This window comes from Oreochromis aureus, linkage group 10 (assembly GCF_013358895.1).
Source record: "Oreochromis aureus strain Israel breed Guangdong linkage group 10, ZZ_aureus, whole genome shotgun sequence".
Taxonomy (NCBI): Eukaryota; Metazoa; Chordata; class Actinopteri; order Cichliformes; family Cichlidae; genus Oreochromis; species Oreochromis aureus.
In genome coordinates, this window is record NC_052951.1 from 12435661 (window position 1) to 12456976 (window position 21316).

Below are 21316 nucleotides of genomic sequence, written 5' to 3' on the forward strand. Positions count from 1 at the left end.
TACAAAAAAAATTTCATCGCTCATGCTTATCCACAGTTGCACATTAGTGATTGTTCCACCACACCGAAAAACAGGCACTCAACACCCATCAACACAGACTGTGCAATATGGTGCAACTGATAAGACTGTGAGTATTGATCACCTCAAACAGAATGCTGGAACAATCTGCACAAAACATTGTATACGCTTAGGACAAGTTAAACCCTAATGTACTGTAAATAGATATGTACAACTCTATTGAAAATGTAGCAATTATTTCCATTTTCATACTTGTAATCAATACATATTATGTAGCATATATTGTATAAACATAACTTTGTTCACTTGTTTTTTCTAAAAGAATTAAGTACTTTATCTGCTGCAGCCAGTCCATGCATTACTTATAGTTCTACTAATAAACAGTAAGCCCTCTAAAGAAAGGCACAGCCCAACAGTTGTTTATTTCAATTTATGCAAGACTCCCTTTAAGCTGTGTTATTGATTTATTTATGCCCTTTTTCTACATCCATTTTTATTTGTGTACAGATTTCAACAGCCCGTTGTCTTGACATTTTTGAATACTTGCTGCTATCTTGAACTACTGGTGTTGTTCACTCAACTATACAGTGTTACCATGAGAAACATTATTAATATAGTGCTTATTGTGAGATATTTGTTTTGGGTTTATTTTTATTTATTATTTTGGTTTTCTTTCTTTCTTTTGTTTTTCCTTTCTGAAAGCCACGTGAAATGAAGTTCGTACCTTAAAGAGTGAGCCCGTCTGTAATAGTATTAAGGCGCTTGAATGTCTCTTGGTTGTTGTTGTTTTTAATGATAGTAAGCACCAAACTGTACAGTACAGTACACCCAGTGAAAAGAAGACCTATCTAAGTGTTTGAGAGTCACTACTTGGCCTTTTTTTGTTTTAGCTCCACCTGCTCGTGTTTGAGGATCAGAGTCCGTTTTCAAGCAAACACAGGCCAGGTTGAAGGAAATGGGCAAGTGCAATGCATGCAGAGATTCCTTACACTGAAATGCTCCAATGATTCTTACTATTGTGCCCAATTTTGATTGCCGATACCAAGTAATCACCTTACTATGATTCCTTTTCACGGACTGATATGGAACCCTCGGTATCATTTCCAGAATAGTTTACAGAAGCTGTTGGTTTTGTGTGTCTTCTAAAAACAGTGGCCATTATATGAGTGCCATACTATATTGATATGGTAAGATACGGTGTACCTTGGAAATCACTGTAGTGCTATATTTGCATTGATATTGTCATTGAAAATAAATTTTATATAATGAACTTTACACAACAAACACATGTTGTTTTCATGTTTTCACGCCACATTCTGTTGTGTCTTTGTGCATGTGATAATCCAGTCAGCTCTTTAAGATAACACATACATGTGATAGCCATTTGACTCAGTAACCCGTGACGTGTCCTTTATCATTTGGATTTAACAGGGATTTCACATTTTAACCTCAGCCATGTGAAAATGAAAGCACACCCTGTTTCAGTTCTAAGGTTCCGTGTATCAGGACATTAAAAAATCATCTGGTCCTTACAAAGTTCTACAAGTATGTAAAAAGTGTGGACATACTGAGTGTGTCCACGTTTTTGACACTTGCTGTATAACTTCAGATGAAAAACACATGTTGCACAGTGTCATTATTTAATTTTTAACAAAATTAAGCTAAAATGTCAATCCAAAGCGAGTACCTTAGTACACCCTTACTGTTTCCATACTGATTATGAAGATAAGTAGCAGCCAGGTGCTGCTAATCGAATGCACTTCATTAACTAATCATGAGCAAGTGTGAGCACCTCTGTAAAAGCGGAGGTTTTGGTAGTTTGGAGCATTAAACCACAGGGCCTCTGGAATGATGTCCTTTGACAGAGGAGACTAAAGTGGACATATTGGTTGTAATGCACTGCACTGTGCTTAGCAAAAACCAAACACAGCAAATCAGCAGCAACACCTCATACCAACTGTCAAGTATGGCGCTGAACAAGAGATGATTTGGCCTGTTCTCCAGTTACAGGACCTGGGCACCTTGCAGTTGTCGAGTTGACTATGAACTCATCTTTATAACAAAGTATTCTAGAGTCAAATGTGAGGTCATCCATCTGACAGCTAAAGCTCCAGATTCTAATAAGTTATACGGAAATATTTAGAACTGAAAGTGGGTGTCTGTATATTTTTCATGTGTAAACGATGTTAATTATGTATATATAGGGTTTAATGTAATTTTTATGTTAACCTTTCAAAAAGCCTCATTCTCATTTACTGCTGTTACTAAAAGGAAAAAAAACTGAATAAATAAATTCTCCAAGGCTTTCATGACATAACTTGATTCAAAAATAAATAAAAGCCTAATGCTTAATGGGACATAAATTAGCCACCTCAAGCGGACAGTGAATTCACCAACAGAGACACTTTACGGTCCATGAGGGATTATTAAAATTATTCTGTTGATTTTTCTTTGGATACGTGACGTCAAGAACCACTTAGCCAATAAAGGGATGCCCTAAGCCACCAAGCGATTTGCTCCGAGGCTTGTCTCTCGTGCATCAGGAGTGAGGATCCCGAGCAGGTGATTGGTCAGGCGGGTGGAGTAGGCGGGAGCTGCTGTGGATCAGGGCACGCGGGAGGAGGGTTAAGGCCTGCGCTGGCGCGTGCGTGTTAGGATATATGTGTGGCGAGCGGTGTGGCGCTTGTAGAGGGAGGCGGAGGGAGTGCTTTACCGCAGTATCACTACATTTCTGCACCACTCATCAAAACTCTGCGGCATGCAGACAAGAGCTGGGGGGGAGGGCAGTCACTAGGTCTGTTCTGAGTGTGAAACTGCTACCTCTTCTGTTGGCCTACCAGTCCTTCATATAATCTAGGCTACAGCAGTGCTTTTACTTTATTTATTTTCATGCGGGCTCGTTGAGTGTTTAAGTCGACTTCTTTAATGCCGGTCTTCTTTCTGTAGGAGCAGTGATACGGCAGGGCTCTCTCTCTCTCCTTCTCTCCCCATCCCTCTGTCAGGGCAAAGTGCTTCAGCCCGGCGCTCAGTGTCATCAGGGCGCTTTTAGTTGAGCTTTAAAGCAGTTCGTTAGAAAATGGCAAAGGATGGAGAAAAAAGCGATTGGAAGGAGTTTCTATGGAACCCGAGGACGAGGGAGTTTCTGGGCAGAACGGCGAGCAGCTGGGGTAAGTGCTGTCCAGCTACGGCAATGCAGCAAACAGGGTCCCTCGGCTCTGTAACAGGTCTCTGCCACAGTGGTTTCCCCCTAAAGGTTCGCTAAGATGCTGTACGAGAGAAGTGAGCGTGTGTAACCATGACATGAATTTCGACCCTGCTTGAAGTTAGGCGATCATTTCCTTCAGGCGATGAGATGGATGTCGCTGTCCACTACAGGTTGGTGCTGAAATCTGACTGCGGCACCGCTCTTGTGGAAGCCAGCGGAACCCCTCCACCCCCCCAACTCCTGTCTACTTTATTAATTTAATGTATTTTTTCTGCAATGCTTTCCCTGCGCATTGCGTCCAGCATAAGGGTGGAGGCATTTGGTTTTATTTTACATTTGGATAAACCCGATTACAGCAGCATTGCTGAAAATAAAAAGGCTCCACTTTCTTGTAAAGTGCATGTAATCGATTCTTCTCTTCTGAAGAGTGATTTAGTTATAGCTATGACTTTCATTCTGCTGCAGAGGAGACTTTTTCTAGGAAAGCGGCTTACTGAAGTTGTACAGAGATTGGTTTGAATGCCCGTGGCTTCATCAAGTGTGTGTGCAACATGATGTCATTTATTTCCAGGCTTTTCCCCTGAGATGTTGAGCGACGATCAGGTCAAATCCTCGTTTTAACACGGTAGTGTTGCCATATACTGACACCTTTTCTGCTATACAAAGACCCTGCAACTAGTTCAAAGATTCATGAGATGACAGGGCGCATATGGCTCTGTTCTAATGACATTGGAGCATGTTTAATCTGGGTAAAGCCGAGGGCTAAATGCTATTTGTATCACCTCCAACTCGACCCCTCCCAGTGTGTGTAAATCAGTAAGGGATTTAATCCAAATCTAATGAGTTCATTGGCTGGAGAGGAAGGTATCAAATTCAGCGTGCTCTGGCAAAGTAAAACATTTTTAGGAACTTGGATTCATTTTCACATTTTCACTGAAGATCTGAGCTCAGAGTCTTGAGTTTAGCACTCGAGGCTGAAACTGTGTTGAATGTAGTCTTTACTTCGAGTTTGAATTTTCTGATTATTTTTCATCAGTGCACATATATTATTCTTTCAGTGTGGGGTTGGGACTCATGGACTGTAGCTTCCTTAACTGGAATCCTCCCACAGTGTACAACTTAATCCAGCTCAATGTGCCCCAGGTGCTTTAAGGTCTGTTGGCCTTTTTAAGCTGTGCTCTCTGAGACTTGATAATTAGGCTATTTCTGGAGTTAGCCACTACATGTAGGTCTGCTAAACTTGGCTTTTCAGAGTAGCACTTTCTCATTCTCCTAGTGCTGTACATACTGTACCATTGCTTCCAACGTGCTGGCAACACGGCCTAATCTGCTTGCAATACAGTTTCTATGCCCTTACAGCTTGAACTGAAGAGGGGTTTAAACCTAGGTTTCCAGTCTCTTTAAGACATGAATGTGTTTCTCACTCTATAACTCTGCAGCACAATGCACATTCAAAGCATTAGATCAAAGACTTCTTTGAAGATGAGATGCAGAACACTTCCTTTTGTGTTCTGCTTTCTGTAAAGAGCTGTAATGATATGGAAATAGCCTTGATAAAGGAGAGCAGTGCTGCAAGTTTGTTGTTACACATGCCACAAGCTGACACAGTGAAACATGGTCAGACAACTAGCTCGGCTAATGAAGTGTTCTGGACCTCCCACTTCCAGAAACAGTGCACAATGCAACACAGGAAGAGAACCTCAAAGGGCCTCATGGTGAACAGAATCATGGTGCTGTTTGTTACTTTAACATTGTGTACGAGATAATTAACAGTGTTTGCCAGCGAAAGAGCCACAGCTCAAAGCTATCCACGCTCTCGCCAGACCTTTTCATTTTTAGTTCAGAGGTGCGTTTGATCAGCAAGTTGCAAAGCAATTAAACAGCATGTCCTCCCAATTAATTGTGAAAGAAAAAGGGACACCTCCTGCCATTATTACCGAAGAAAGAACAGGGTAGTGGACCATCCGAGCCTGTCCTTTTGTTCTTTTCTTTCAACCGCCGTCTGCATACAAAACCAGTGTGAAACAGAGACGCCTCACTGTCCATCATCAGCATGGACTGAGAGGGCAGGCTATAAACCCAACACCCTGTTTGCCAGGGGGGGAAGCCACCTTGCCTGCACGGTTGATCCCGTCTGGATGTGCGTACATTCGTTCTCCCCCTGGGTGGTGTCATATTTGTGGTTAGCACAAAAATCCCCCCACCCCCTTGATGACAGAGACAAACACTTTGCCACTTTTGTTGGGTCACAGCTTCTCTCTTGCTGCGTTGCCTCCAGGGTAGTTCATGGTCTGTGTATAATTAATAACTGAGCTTGTGTCTTTTCTGTGGTGTAGATGGGATGCTCATTGCCATCGCACTAAGGGATTTGTTTTTATTCGATTCTAAAACTTCAGGTACAGTCAGATGAAAAATGCACACACAAGCTGTACACACAAGCTGTAAATCATCAAGATACCCCTCTGCGATTGCCACCCCCCCTCCATCTCCCCTTGACATTTTGCCAGTCTGGCAGCGCAGGGAGACAAATGCGATGCTGAGCCCGCTGACTGAGGGAGTGAGCGCCACGCTGGGGGCCATCCAGCAGAGGTGCAGGGTCAAGGCACTCAGCTGCTTCCCAACAATGGCCTCAGGTGTCGATGCTTGAAATGGGGGATGCGTCACATACATGTTCTGTATGTGGACAGGAAGCAAACAGCTGCTTCAAATGTATCTGATGGTTCCAAGTTGGAAACATCGCCTCAGAAATGGTTTATGAATTTGTTGATCTCAAAAAATAAACAATTAAAAGATGCCAAGTTAGGATCTCCATCTGAAATCTCAGTATTTTTGTCACAAAAATGACAAAGTAAAGCATTAAAAACAAACATTATTCACATCCCTTCTTTGTATCAAATGTAATTATCATTATCAATATGCTCATACACAGTTATTAATAAACCTAGTCCCCTGACTCTGTGGCTCAGTCTCCGGGGCATCTTTATTTTCCCACTCCCTGTGTTGCCCTCTGTCATTCTTCCTTCCTTTCTGTGGACAGGACAGTTCTATAATAAATTTGGTCGTCAGCCATGCACTCCTGCGTGGTTAGGTTCACTTTGTGTCATACTTATTTTTCAGTCCATGCAAAAACACAAAGAATTCAAGGATTAATGTGCAGCTTGTGTTTTGAGTTTATGTTGATAAAATAAAATAAAAACCTGCAGTGGGCAGAAATATGGAAGGAAAAGCTCTGCCTGATCTGTACTAAGCACCTTCCACTGTACAGCCACTGGCATGTGTGCTAAAAATGAGTCAGTATTGAGTTATGGCTTCACATATGATTCAAACCCTGCTCTCCCCGGTGGATGTCTTCTGCTACACATATTGCACCACTGCTTCTTATATCCTACATGCACTTTGTGCTTTTTATGCTACCCTATACTGCATGCCTGTTATTCTTTTTAAAAGACCCATGATTGGACACAGTCTCCTATTGTGGTTTAGATGATCTAAAGCCTTAAAATAGAGCCCTGGGGAGATGCAGGACTCTAGTTCTCTCTCAGACCACTTGCATTACTTGCATTACAGTGAAAATGTGTTGCCTCCAGTTATTTTAACTTTAAACTATGATATTTTAAGCATTGCATCAAAAGGATGATTTGTTTCATGTGAGTGAGAGAGAAAGAGAGGCAGATGTTGCAGATGCAGTGAAGCAATTTAACGAGGATTAACTGAAATCCCGTGGACATGTTTGGTTAGAGAGTGACGTAATAGACATGAACTACTTTCATCAATTCAGATGTGAGATTATTTGTACTTATTAAGTGTTTATGTGCTGCAATTATATGAAATGGACTTTGCTGAGGTGCAGATGTTAGTCTAATGGACTTTATGCATAATTCATAGATGTACTGTGGTGCATAGCAGACTAAATAATGTAATCATAGCAAAAAAAAAAAAGGCTTAAAGGTTATTGGGGGTTTTTGCAGTGTATCAAACATACCTTTTCCATGCAATAAACACATAAACACAAATTATATTATGTTATATTTAGCCATCTATAGATGAAAACTTTTCAGCGATATCAATTTTGGTGCATGTGATCAGATGATCTGTTTACAACATCAACTGTCCAAATCTGATGATAAAGAAATTGTTTTGTTTTTTTTACATGTAGGGCTACTTTCATGTCATTTTTTCCAGCTGCATTTACAAACTGTGTGTGTACTGTTTGCTTTTTTAAAGCTTTGATTGTTTAACAGTTTGTATGATATGATATAATATGATGCTTACTGTGTTTAAATTGATAGTTACCTGGAATTTAAAAGTACAACTTTAAAATGTAAAACTAGGAAATACCTTGAAACTCAGTTGAATACCAAGCAAAATGTATATGAGAATTATCAGGGGAAAACGTTGTTTTGTAATATTTTAATATTCCATTTTTATTACTATTGCTTATATTAATACACCTCTATTTTCTCATTGTCTGCAGGCCTTATTTTTCTCTTCTATTTAATTTTCTACACCTGCCTCGCTGGCATGTTTGCTCTCACCATGTATGTCATGCTGCAGACCCTGGATGAACACACACCAACCTGGCAAGACAGGCTCTCCACACCAGGTGCAGAAACTATAGATACAAGCTGCATGAACACAGATCATGGTCTGTGCACTGTGTCATGTACTCCCTGCTGTCTCTCTTGTCACTCTCAGGCTTGGTGATTAGACCTCGGGCAGATGACACCTTTGAAATAGTCTATACTATAGAGGATACTGAGAGCTGGGACCTGTACGCCCAGGCACTGGACAAGTTCCTTCAACGTAAGTTTGGCTCTTGCCCTTTCTTATGTTGACTTGAAAACCTGTGGATTATCTACTAAGACAGAATGTTATGACATACACAGATAATCTCTTTATAGTTGGCTGATAGGAGAGCGTCTTGTACTGGGATCTTAGTTGATTATAAAGACAATTTCACCCCACACACACTCTCCTATTTTCCCTGCAGCCTACAATGATTCCCTCCAAGCCCAGAAAAATCACGAGTGCGCCCCAGACAAGTACTTCATCCAGGAGGACAGCGGTGAGGTGAAGAACAACCCGAAACGATCCTGTCAGTTCAACCGCACAGTCCTCCAAAACTGCTCTGGAATAGATGACCGTTACTATGGATACCGAGAAGGCCAGCCATGCATCATCATCAAGCTGAATCGGGTATGAAAGGAAAAGAGAGGGGAGTGAAAGGGATTGGTGTTGCTAGGAGACATGGAGTGACTGAGACAACCAAACTGGTCGGAAATGATAAAAAGAAAAAAGTCACTATCATAATTAAACTGACTGGTTTTTGCATTTATCATCATCCACTTTTGTTAAATCGCCTAAAAATGAACAAAAAAATGTTTTCTTTCATTTCTCATCAGGTGATTGGTTTGCTGCCAGGAAAGGATAACCAGGCTCCGTATGTCACCTGTGCTGCAAAGGTAATCCTTTTTCGTCTTTCACAATCAGAGGCTTGACATAACAGTTTTATTCATAGCTATTGTGCCTCACGTCATCTGCAGTATTCCACCTGTCGTTTACCTCCATCTTCCTATCTTGGCTATCACTGAATTTTTTTTCATTGTGTGTTTTTCATGCTGTCTTGTCAGTCACGCCAGTTGTTTTTATCGCTGCCCTTTTCTTTTCTCCATTGTGTTTCATTAACTTGTCCACTCTCAGAAATACAGAGTTGGCAAAGATCAATGGGTAAGAAAAAGTCCAGGACCTTGGTTTGGTACAGTTTAGATCAGAGGTGTCAAACATAAAGCCTGTGGGCAAGAAGAGGTCTGCCAAAGGGCCCAGTTTAACCCACTGGGTGGTTTTACAAAGTGTGTAAAAATTGTGAGAATATGAGTAGAATTTTTGCACTTTTTACTCTATTTAGGATTATATCTCAAGACATATCTGTCTTCATATGACTTAGTCTGCCATATCACACTGACTTAAGATAGTTTAGTCATTTTTACGAGAAAAAAGAAAAAAAAGTATTGTTGAAATTGGCTTTAAAAATTTTTATTTACATAGGATTCTACTTAACAGGTTATCTTAGTCACTATAAAATTTGACGCTGCGTTACCTTTCTCAAAGTTTGACTCCCCTGGTTTAGATTATATTTCTATATGATATATCTGTAGCAGTCGATCACATTGTTGTTTTGTATTTGCATTTTAGAACTAGATGGTAGATATGTAGGGGAAAGAAATTTAGAGAAAAGTAGACAAATGAAGCTCACCTCCACCTTATAAAGTGGAGATTCAAGCTATATAACTGATGAAGCCGTTTCACCCCCTCAGAAAGATGACGCTGATAAAATTGGAGAGTTGATTTACTTTCCTCCAAATGGCACAATCAACCCTATGTACTTCCCTTACTACGGCAAGAAAGCGCAGGTAAGAATGTGGTTTAAATTAAAATCTAATGTGCTGTAAACATGATAGCAATAACTGTTAATAATTAATGTGTGTTTGTTTACAATTGTGCACACAGACCACGGAGTTAAACCTACTGGGTCCTCAGGTTTACGACGTCTTTGTTGATTGTTTTTGCAGGTGAACTACTCTCAGCCCTTGGTTGCAGTCAAGTTCCTCAACATTACTCACAATGAAGACGTGAACATTGAGTGCAAGATCAACGCCGAAAACATTCCCGTTGGAGGTGAAAGGGACAAGTTTGCCGGGCGAGTGTCTTTCAAGCTGAGGATCAACAGTAAAAACTAGGTTTACCCCCCTCCTCCGACCCCACCCTAACCCTAACCCTAACCCCCACCAGCCTCATCCCCCAAAACATACGGTCTTCATTATCAGCAACACTGCACATGCACAGAAAAAAAAAATCACAGTATTCACACCCTTTGTAGGATTTGTTTACACCCCCAACCCTTTCCAACCCCAACCCCACCCTCCACCCCACACCTCTCCACAGATTTTTGTGGGAAATTCTTCGTCAGGTCGCGTGGCGAGACGAGGCGAGAACCAAAAGGGTGCTAATCCTGTCATTATTTCTGTGAGCATTCACACACAGGTTATTTTCCATCAGTTAGTTTGAGGTGATGTCTATTTATACTGCATGACAAACTAGGGGGCTATAAAGGACGTGGATGTGTGTTTCCAAAGTTTGCAAGGATCAGCAACTTTACCACTGTACTGCTGCTCCCCACCCCCCGCCACCCCGCTGCCTCCTCATAGAGTATCCCTCTAGATATGAAGATCCACAAATTACAATACCGAGCGTGTATATCTACAGTATTTATACAGCATAATAATAGTAATCTTACATCAGTGCGTCTATTTTGTTGCACTTTAAAAGAATATTCTGACAAACAGGATTGATGCAGAGATGATGCCATTTGCATGTGCGTATTGTCTTAGTATGCTACGAAGGCAGGAGACTCCTGTGTCCCACCTCTCTGCTTACATCTATAATAAGTTCAGCAACTGACCACCAGGAGGGACCACACCGTAATCTTTAAATCTCACGCGCAGTGTGGGTTTTTTTCAAAATGTGATACAGTAAGATGATCCCCCCCAAAAAAGAAGGACATGAGGTACACAGTGCAGGTAAAGAAGAGTGAAGAGTGCAGGAGAGTGTGTGTTTTAGTTCATACTGTAGGTCGGGAAGTTGCATGCAATGTGCAATATTCATTAAGTGGCATACATTATGAATGCCTGTATCCATTCATCAGATGACTTCTATTAAATAATAATCATTTTGGATCATTTGATATTCACACTCATTGTGCAGCCTGAGAGTAGCTTGTGAAACAGATGATATATATATATTTATATATGGGGTGGTCATATAACACCTAAATTCTCAGTCGGTGACGGGGTAAACTGACCTCTAGCTTTGACTGCAGTCCAATAAGATAGCTGAATATCATATGAAAATGACAAAATAGACCTCTGTTCTGCACGAAAACACGAACACACACAAACACACAGACAAAATTCAATATTGCATTTTATTCCCAAAGTCAAACCAAGAGTTTCTTGCGTTTCAGTTTTTAATATTAATATTCAATCGATGTTTAGAGGAGCTGTATTATTGAGTGTATTGCATCTATTTTACTTGTATCAGAAATAGATGACATTGTAAAAAAAATTGTATTGTTTTGCACAGAAAGTGCGCTTTTATTCTTTTCTTTTTTTGTGAAGCTGACTTGAGTTTATTAATGCATTTCCAGTTTTGAAGGAAGAAGGATGTTGAAAGTTGTTTGTTTTTTGTCTTTAGTTTTTTTTGGGTAGTTTTCTTTTTCCCCATTCATTCTCATTATCTTCACCTAAGGGATGCATCTGAGATACGAGAATGTATACTTTACCTCTTATTTTAAAAGACAGTCATCACTTGATTATTTTGAATGTTAGTTCAGTTTTGATTTGTAGGGCTATAGCAAATTAAAAACAACATGAAGATTTACTCCATTGACCACATAAGAAAGATATGTTTTTGTTAATTTGTTTCGATGTTGTTGTGTTCCCCAGTGTTGTATGAATCATACTGAAGGAAAACCCATCGTGATAACAAGACAACCAGTTTCAGCCTCCCAAAAAGTTAGATATATTCCTGAGTTTAGTGCTTGAGCTGTTTACTAAGCATCCATTTATTGTGCTGCACAGGAACACACATCTTCAGGAAACACCCTTAAATTATTGGCTAGAGAAATCTGTGGAGTCACACTTTTAAACTCGGGCACATTACCTCGGCACAGCTCCAAAACTGTTAGATCAGTTAGACTGTGATCCTGCCATGTCACTGCAGCAAATATAGAACACGAGCATCTGTTCACTCACATTAAGGTCTGGCTGATTATGATTTTTTTTTTTTTTTTTTTTTTTTTTTTTTGGAAGGCTGTGTGTTTCTCTGTATGCCTGCAAATATCTTGCAGTGGTTTAAATAAGACTGCATCATCTGACAGAAGATGAAGGCAAGCCCATTAGATCCAAGGTGATTATCTGATCTATATTTGAGAGGTCATTTATAATGGATGATCAGCTCTAACAGTAATTTTCGTGAGTCCGCCACCCAGTTTGCATGCATTTCTCCTCTTACATTCCTGCAACATTTACTTAATTTCAATGTAATCTCTTAATCTGGTCAGCTAATCCAGAGCAGGCACGCTGAACTTCTTTACCCCACTCTGTTGCTCCTCCTCCTCGTGTCAGGCGGCCGGTTCAAGGTTTATTCATTTCTTATTTTGTTCACCACATTCACATTTCACTTTGTTTAGTTTGAATCACGTCACAACAAATAAAAGTGTTCCGCTTCACTGGCTAATTAGACACTCTTGTTTCACTCACGCATGTGAAGATGACTTCTTCAACCAAAGATCTACATGACAGTTAAAATTGAATTTCCGCTTGTCTGACACATCCCCAGCAGTAGATCAGAGTAAGGATCCCATGCAGAGATGCTGTAGGATCCAGCTGGAGGGCTAAATACCCTGTGATAATAAAAAGGCCTCCTCTTATATAATAATAATACGCACAAAGGAACTTGGTTCACCACGACATAACAGTGCCTCCTGGTGGACAGACAGTGTTGCTCCCCCAGTGTCACAGAATGTTATTTCCTGTTATCTCCATTTATCCGCTTTTTTTTCCCGTGATAATTTGGAAATGTCTTTGAAAAGCAATATATTTATTTCTTGTGTGGCTATATGAATATTTACTGGAAAGGTTGTAACACAATCAGAGCGACGTGCATCAGAAACAGTAAGGAACAAAAGGGTAAGACTGCATATTTGCCAGTGTGTGTTATTATGATGGAACCATTAAAAAAATGAATCATTTTGTTTATAAAAGAGTATTTTGTTGTAAAGATGAGAGAATGCATTAGCCTGGAATATATCATGTGATAGGAGGTACTAGATAGATTTTCAGAATTGTATTCAAGGAAACTTGAAGAGATATGGATTTGAGTTTTTTTTCTTTTAATGTTTTTGTCATTTGAGTTTGTTTTACTGTTGTAAAACAAGCCTTCGATCAAAGCTTACAGTCAGAGTTCTGACAACACTTTATCCACTGCAAAGGTTGAAGAAAGCCAACTGTTTGTTTTTAAGTAGAGATAACTACATGAATAAATACAAAAAATCTTATTGCCCCTTAATGTTAAACTGTATTACTGCTTAAGACTGGTATTATAAGACAACAAGAAAGAAATTCAGTAAATTTGTTCAAATACTCTCTTCCTAACAGGTGATAAATATTCTGGATCTTTATTTTCTGCTCTAACTGTATGTATATTTTTGCTCATGTTTACTGCAAACCAAGATAGAGAAATGAATAAATGTTATTTAAGGGAACTCAAACTTCATTTCGTGCCTGCTTCTCGGTCATCTTTCTGCTACTCTTTGCCATTTTCATGGGCGGAGGGATTGATGTATTACTCATGTTCAGACATGTTCTAGAAACTAGGTGGAATAGCAGTGACCAACATATAGTTAAATATAGCATCACTTTCACAGTTGACAATAAAAGAAGCCAGCCAGTGTTAAAGGTAGTTTTAGGTGAATGTAAACTAATATAATCTCATTCTTCATAATCCTCACAGGCAACTGCACTGGTGGACACGGGTGTTAGTCTTTGCACACATACTGTTAAACAGACTGTTTCATTCATATATTACTGTTTAAAACAGTAATATATGAATGAAAAGAAACTAACTAGCAGAGATTATCTTGCTAAAGACATGATGATTATATACAAAATAATCTTGATTTTCACAAAAATATATAGATACCACATGCTGTGATTATGCCATCCATGTCACAGGTCACTTTGACTGTAAAAAAAATGTGGATGCTTTCTAAATTGTACTTTTTTCCCCCTGTGGCAGTTGCTTTAAATAGTCTGCCACCAAGTGGTTGACAGGATTAAAGGTGAAGTGTACTTCCGCTTCCTGACCTTTACCTGGCTCCTGTCTCCTCTGCACTCCATGACTTTAAGCTCTGCCCCATTTTCTCCACCATCGCCCACTCACGAAGAAAGCATTTCATAAAAATGGAGACAGAGCCAGTGTTGGAGGTACTGCTGGGTTTAAAACAGTCTAATCAACACCAGCACAGCAGATGAGTCATACACATGCTATTCTCTCTGTTACACGTGTACTCTGTAATATAATACTGAATATTCTTTGATATTCTTCACTTGAAGGCTTTTCTAAACTGTAATACCAAATGTATTGTGACAGGAAAAGCCACTGCATTTGGATTCAGACAAAAAGTGTAGAGTGTGTATAGGTAAGAGTGACCAGATTATATTCACTGTGATGTTACTTCTAGCAGGGCACTGGAACCTCTGCTGGTTGGTTGGTGCACAACATAAAGAACATTTTATTGCCATTTAAATGTTTTTCCATTGCTGGATCACACGATGAGTAGAAATAATCAAATGAATTGTCTTTTTTTAAAATTAATTATTATGGACATGATACAAAAAAAAAATTCACATGTATGTAAAAATAACAAATTCATACTCTACACACAGCATCACTGTGAAGCAGTAACTTTCTAATCCATTTGGTCCTGTGGAGATTTCAGGCCAACACGATAGTTACAAGGTAATTTACCGGAGGAATAACACCGCATAAGAGCAGTTCTTTTTAGTATAACAACTGCCAATTTTCAATTATCAATTACACATGCGCTATTAAAAAAATCGATTGTATTTTTGTAACTGTGCCCACATGCCTAAATAATGCACAGTCTAAACAACAAAGTTTGAGATAGTACCCAATAAAATCTGATGAGAAGCATCAAAGTAAAGCTGAATGTCCCGTGTTGATTGTTGACACAGCACTTTGGTCCGTAGAAAAAAAAAAAAAGAGTTCTGCATGAAAAACAAGTCAATTCTTGTGTTGTAGAAAAGCTTGCATCTTATTTGTATCTAAATCCAATATATGATGCCAAAGATACAGAGCAGGAGCACAACCCAAAGAAGGGTAAAACAGCAGCAGTGGCCCTGTGTCCAGTCTGATTATCTCATTTTTTATGGCAAGTCCAGCATGCCATGTTCCTCCAGAGCTTTCTGTGTCCGGTCATAAACCTCTCCGATGGCCCGAGACACCCTGTGCAGCACTTTGCTCAGCTCCTCCTGGTTCTGCACGCACACCAGCCTGAAAAAGAAGCCCCGCTCTGGCAGGGCAATGAAGGCCAGCTCAGCGGCCTTGCGGACGTACCATGTATGGTGTTGAGCGAGGGTGCTCTTGTAGGCCTCACGACACAGGTCAGAGGGACTCCTGAGCCGTCCCTCCACTGGTGTCTCAGCCAGCTTCTCCAGGAAGAGCTTCAGCCAAAGCAGAGCGCGATGCAGGCGCAGTAGAGTCCGGCATCCAGAGTCTGTCTGGTGGTGGAAACTCACCAGCCCTTGATTCAGCTCCATCAAGATCATAGAGCGCACAGAGTGATAAGCACTGGTGTGCACCGAAGCCTTATTCTTTGTCCCACCACCCTGTGAGTTTACTGAGTTTATGGAATGTAGATCCGGGCCTACCTCTGCTTCAGGGTTCCCCTCTGCCGTCAGGGCCAGTTGGCGAATTATAGAAGTCTTACTTTCTATCTCTTTAGATATGAGTCCCACCATTGGCCCTAGAGAGTCCATGAACCTAGAAGAGTAACACAGAACAGGATAAAGCAGCTTACAGATTTCAGATAATCAGCAAACAACAAATAACTTTTCTTCCTGATGGCTGTAAACAAATCTTTATCTGAAAACCTTACTTGACAAGCTCGTCCCAGCTGGACAGATATGGCTGCAGCAGCACGTCAGAGTTGTAAGTTGGGGCATCCAGCAGGTGGGAGAGCAGAAGTGACACCTGGAAGGTCTGACCAGGGCACAGCTCAAGCTGGCTCTCAGCTCCATTGCCCACACTGCTGTTGGACAGCTGGTGAAGCTAATGGTGGGGGGGATGGGCAGTGCATGAATGTGGGGGCAATCAGCAGGGGACAAAGGAAGAAAGAAAGCACGAGATTTATTTAAAAAAAAAACAAAGACATCCACTTCATAGTCTGCAAGCGATCTAATATCAGATTCAGGATGTACTCTTACCTTATTTAACTGATTATAACCCTTTACACAAGAATCCCAGTGGTAATCCAACCCCCCCTCTGAAGTGGACCATTGAAAAGAGAAAAAAGACCAAGGGTTACTGTTAGTTTTGGTTCACAGTGCAATATTGACATTGTTATCATTTAACCTTTCAAATAGTCACACAGCTTTAGCTTCGTTTATCTTTGCGTGTCGACAAACCCGCAAACTAAATAACTGTCTCTTCATGGCTCATGCTATTTTCAGCTAGTGTTTGTCTGCTGTTTCATGGTGAGCTACTACAATATGGTCGAGCTTTCAGTGCTTTCTTTAAAAAAAAAAAGAAGCAAAGTTGTGAGAGTGAACTAAAAGGATAAACCAATGAGCTGATACCCACTTCACAACTGTAGAGGAGAGGAGGAGCTGCTGGTGCAGGTAGTAATATTATGTAGGTTCATTAAACAATCCTTCTCATGCTGTCACTTTTTAAAATATTTTCTATTGCTATTAATATTTTGATTATTGCTGGCTGAAATGTAACATTCATGAAGCACTGTTATCTAACAGTTCTGTTATCTCATGGAAATGATTATAAGAAGGTGTCCTGGTATTCTGTATTACGTCATATTATATATCTCTGTATGTAAAGACCAACTTATCTACCTACCTATCATCTTAACTGATGTGCAAATTGCTAATGAAAGTTTGGCACTGTTCAGTTGATTTACAACAAGACCCTTACAGACACATTGTTGCCAGTGACAGTGGCAACAGCTGTGTTGAGGGTGCTGAGTGCTGCTGAGTGTTTGGTGTTTTTAGGGGAGCTGTGAAGTTGCTGTAAATCACAGAATCAGCAGCAGAAACATTCACAGGTTCATCCTCCAAACTGACCCATAAACATTCAGCTTATCGAGCTTCTGGTCAAAATACTGAAAACTAGTGAACAAGCAAATTCCATGAGTTCAGATTAAACACAGCACAGATTTACCTGCAACAGCAGAAATAACTCGACTATGAATTATTATAAATGGTCTCCATCCTGACTATAAAAATGCAGAAGTGACATTTCATTCTTTCAACTAAAAACTGGGGCCAATATTCTGAATTATAAATACAAACTAGACAAAGACAGATCACATGGACTGAGTTTGAGAAGGATCAGTAAGTGGCTCCTTAGCCCTTTAAAAAGGTCACAGTGGAGCCACTTACTGATTTCTTTTGACAATGAATCACTTTTACTTATTTTTAATGAGGCAAAAAGCTGTGACATTTTTAAGACTTACAGATTACAGGCCTTCAGACATCATAACCCTCCAAGAATCTTTACCAGTAAAAGAAGGTTATTTGTGAAGTAGCTTATTTGAAAAATAAGGGGAACTATTACATTACCATAAATAAATGTGTAATATTCAATTATTTTGTACATCAAGGCTGCTTGGTATCATGTGACATTGTTAATCTGGAACAAACAACACACTGATTGTTTAGAATAAGTAGTACAGCATGAGAATCAGAGACACACACTCGCACCCACACAGAGAGAAACTCACGTAGCCACAGCGAGCCAAGGAACAGCAGCAGGATAAGGATAGCTGCAGCAGCCTTGCCCTTTACACCCATACTGAAATCCAGTGTGGGGCCGTCCAGTCTGCCTCTTGTCCCTTTTTCTTTCCTTTATCTTTTAATTCCTCTGTGTTTCACATGAGTTCGGGTCCCCTGGCACTGGCTGTCACCGCAATTACTTTCTCCCAGACCGCTGCCTCTGACCCCCCCCCACCCTCCTCTCCAATCCTTCATACTCCTCCCCAAAACCTCAAACAAAACCTCCTGTCCACCATTATGGCCCCTATCAATCTTTAACTCTATTCTTGCTCTATTTTGAAACTGCCCTTTTCCCTAGTCGCCCTCTCAAGCCCGAGGTTGCGATTTCTATCCAGCTTTTTCTGCGACTTTGTTTAAAATCTGTGTGGCTTCTCGTTCTGCCTTTGTGATTTCAGAGCTGCCTGTCTCTCGCGTTGCTCAACCCCAGGGTCCAGAGATCAGCTGAGTGTGGCCAGTAGCTGATAAAGCAGAGCCAACACAGGGTGTCCTCCTGTAACCTCCTTCCCCCCAGTGTCATCCACTATATTCCTGGTCAGTTTGAGGAAACACTTGCTCCGTTGCCTCTCCTCCCATGACCACCACTTTCCCTCCTCCCTCTTCTCGCTCTCTCTATGACTAATTCATACACTCCATGACAGTATATCAATCATTAGGCAGTGTGTTAAAGTCATGATGACCAGGAGTATGTCACATATCTTTTGTATTTAATTTTGGTGGCTATGCAGACAGACATGTTAATAAATAATAATCCACACTTGCACTGGTCGAGATGCCAAAAGGAACAAAGATTTCCACACATGAAACTCTATTAGTAGAAAGATGTGACTCAAAAGGGAAGTGAATCTATTTTTTTTTAAAGAAGCTGTTTCCTCTTTCCTGTCATCATGTTTTGCACAAAACCTAATTCATACAAATATTATTTTTCGACTACTACTTGCAAATTATTAAACTTTTTGTTTAAATTAGTGATGTCTGAGCCATATTAGTAAAACATTCTGGACTGATGTGACTCATAAAAGGTGTTCTCGTCGTTATCGCCTCTGATAATGATAATTGTTGGAAGCTCAGAGGTTGGTCCTGCATCACTCTATCACACGAGGAGGTACAGACATTGAACGCCACACTCAAGCCTGGCCGGGTGTGCTCCTAAAGAGGGACTCAACAATGGTTCTTCTTCTGCGGAGGAGCGGGAAAAAAGTGAAAGCAGAGGCATTCATTCCTAGTTTGGGGCGGGGGTTGGTCACAGAGCTTTTATTCTCTGCAACCAATGGCTGATCTTGTCCAAGATAGGCAGCAACTGAGAAGGGAAGGCTAAATGCCTGGGAAACCTTGGGGCACATTCAGAAACCATTTGATACCACACAGAACAAAAAGCAGAGAATACCTTTATTGTCACTGTAGCATGTTAGTTGGACAATGAAATTAAGTGCAGTCTCAACAGTGCAAAGATCAGTCACAGCAGTCATAAAAAAGTATGCAAAACCCATAAACTATAAAAACTATATAAGAGATTAAAAAAACAGACAAAAGCAACCTTTCTCCAATCTCCCAGATTGCGAAACACTTTATCACACAGAGCACATTCATGTGGAAATTGCTGAATTAAGCAGCTCTGGGAGAAAAAGTCTTTGCAGTCTATTTGCCCCCTTTTTTATTTTTTTGTACTCTCTGTTATGGCGCGGTGGTGTCCAGGTGTGAGATGGATCTATTATGATATTATATGATATTAAATGAAAAAGAAAACACAGCTTGTATTTCCTATTAAACACTGAGATGCAATAACACACATTACAAAAGCATATAGCCACCTGGTGATGTGAACATGAAGCGATTCAGATTCAAACTGTGTTTCTCACAGTTTTTTATACCCGAAGGTTACGGGGGGGGGGGCCAAAGATAAAACCACACTGGATTTTCCAGTAACGTTGCTGCACAGCATTACTGCTCTACTGAAAACCCCATCTGGATAATCAAAACATTTAACCACAGAGCTGGGATTACTCATGCTATCAAGTTTGGTGCTTGCTGAAATTGTTCCAAAGTTCCCAAACAAATTTCCCATTTCAACAGAGCAGAAACATCCTGAACTGGGTGAGAAAATATAATAACAGCAGTGTAGCCATTTAAAAGCACAGAAAGTTTTGTTTATTGATTCTTGGAGGATTGACCCCTAATGACTTGTAGGCTGAAGTTTCAGACTTCTCTATTGTCTTCTCTGCAACAAGGTTTCAGAGTTCTATTTGAATCCCAAAACAAAAGTTCAAATTCTGGAAGTGATTGAATATCTATGATTTGTTTCAGGCACTGTCTGTGTCATTTCATATTCAGATGAACCCCACAATATTTTGATCCCCCAGCTTCACTTGTAGTGGCTATATTTGAAACTCTAGTTGTAGTTGTTGGCTGTAGCTATAAAAACAGTTACGCACACGTGTCTCACATGTCGCACTAACTGGCCTCCATGTGAGTTATTTTCTCATGCTAATCGGGTGGGCTTGAGAGCATAATGCTGTACTTTAGCAGTAGAGAAGAGGGTAACAAATATAAACACAGCACATTGCTCAGAGTGGTTGTAATGGGGAAACATTAACCTAAACAGAAAATATTTTGGGAGGCTGTAGCTGAGGAGATAAAGCAGACCATCTACTAATGTGAAGATTAGTGGTTTGATTCCTGCCTGCTCCAGTCTGCATGCCAAAGTATCCTTGGTCAAGGTACTGATCCCAAAGTTGCTCATGTCAGTGTGAATGTGTTTATATGTTAGACAGAACGCACTTAGAAAGAAAGGTGCTTGTGTGAATGAGGCATGTAGAGTTGAAAAACACTGTATAAAAGCAGAAGGTTTATTACAATGAGGGGGGAAAACAGCTTTTTGTTATTAATGTGTAATGCATATATAGACAGTTGGAAAAAAATGCAGGAAACCCACCATAAGTCATCTTAGTTAGGACACCTTCAGTGCTCTGTGGCATAGACTTTACATAGTAAGGGGGCCATAAAATATAATTCATCATCATCAAGCCAGTCATTGAGCCCTGATGTCCTCTGGATAGGCCTCCCCTCGAACAGAAAGCTCCCATCAGGACAGAAAGATCACTCTGAACTTTGTATTGATTTGCTGTGACCCTTCCCTTTGACAGGATGAGTTGACTCCCACACAGTATAACAGAACCACTAGCAGGGTTCAAAGGTTTAATGTTTTTTTTTTCCTTTAATTTGACACCTGTTTGGATATAAAACAGCTCTGCTCTCCAGAATTTGAAGGCCCACAGCTCGAGCCTTTCTGCCTCTGAGCTCTGAGTGCGAGACACACAATCTGCCTTCTGGAGGCTCCAGTTACCTTAAAGAAGCTCAACTCTATTTCCCCAATTGTATATTTAGAAGTACATCACATACTGTGCAACTCACATGGCACATTCCAAAAATCAGTCTGTTGCCCTTGCCACTG

At 40.4% G+C, this 21316-nt stretch overlaps 2 protein-coding genes across 3 annotated transcripts; one reads left to right on the top strand and one right to left on the bottom strand.

Annotated features, from left to right (window-relative positions):
* The first annotated feature begins 2722 nt into the window (after positions 1-2722).
* Positions 2723-13544, top strand: atp1b2b (ATPase Na+/K+ transporting subunit beta 2b). Of its 2 annotated transcripts, XM_039617882.1 has the most exons (8): positions 2728-2812; positions 2965-3185; positions 7698-7826; positions 7919-8026; positions 8214-8419; positions 8626-8685; positions 9538-9633; positions 9793-13544. In XM_039617882.1, exons 2-8 carry the CDS (start codon positions 3095-3097, stop codon positions 9958-9960), a joined length of 858 nt encoding a protein of 285 aa, XP_039473816.1. In that variant the 5' UTR covers positions 2728-2812; positions 2965-3094; the 3' UTR covers positions 9961-13544. The 2 variants fall into 2 exon arrangements, with proteins under 2 accessions (XP_031608416.1, XP_039473816.1); XM_031752556.2 differs by having other exon boundaries at positions 2723-3185.
* On the bottom strand, positions 13152-18440 carry gltpd2b (glycolipid transfer protein domain containing 2b). The gene is made up of 4 exons (XM_031752537.2): positions 17817-18440; positions 16288-16346; positions 15960-16132; positions 13152-15844 (listed from the first exon to the last, which is right to left on the bottom strand). The coding sequence occupies exons 1-4, from the start codon at positions 17884-17886 to the stop codon at positions 15229-15231; spliced, it is 918 nt and encodes a 305-aa protein (XP_031608397.1). The 5' UTR covers positions 17887-18440; the 3' UTR covers positions 13152-15228.
* Positions 18441-21316: the final 2876 nt, after the last annotated feature.

What these genes read in the sequence shown, in the direction of transcription:
- atp1b2b (XM_031752556.2), top strand. Translation starts at nt 3,095, where the DNA reads ATGGCAAAGGATGGAGAAAAAAGCGATTGGAAGGAGTTTCTATGGAAC. An exon ending in ACTGGACAAGTTCCTTCAAC is followed by an intron (nt 8,027 to 8,213) that starts GTAAGTTTGGCT and finishes TTTTCCCTGCAG; the next exon opens with CCTACAATGATTCCCTCCAA. An exon ending in ACTACGGCAAGAAAGCGCAG is followed by an intron (nt 9,634 to 9,792) that starts GTAAGAATGTGG and finishes TTGTTTTTGCAG; the next exon opens with GTGAACTACTCTCAGCCCTT.
- gltpd2b (XM_031752537.2), bottom strand. Translation starts at nt 17,886, where the DNA reads ATGGGTGTAAAGGGCAAGGCTGCTGCAGCTATCCTTATCCTGCTGCTG. An exon ending in CCTTGGCTCGCTGTGGCTAC is followed by an intron (nt 16,347 to 17,816) that starts GTGAGTTTCTCT and finishes GGTCCACTTCAG; the next exon opens with AGGGGGGGTTGGATTACCAC. An exon ending in GTTATAATCAGTTAAATAAG is followed by an intron (nt 16,133 to 16,287) that starts GTAAGAGTACAT and finishes CCCCACCATTAG; the next exon opens with CTTCACCAGCTGTCCAACAG.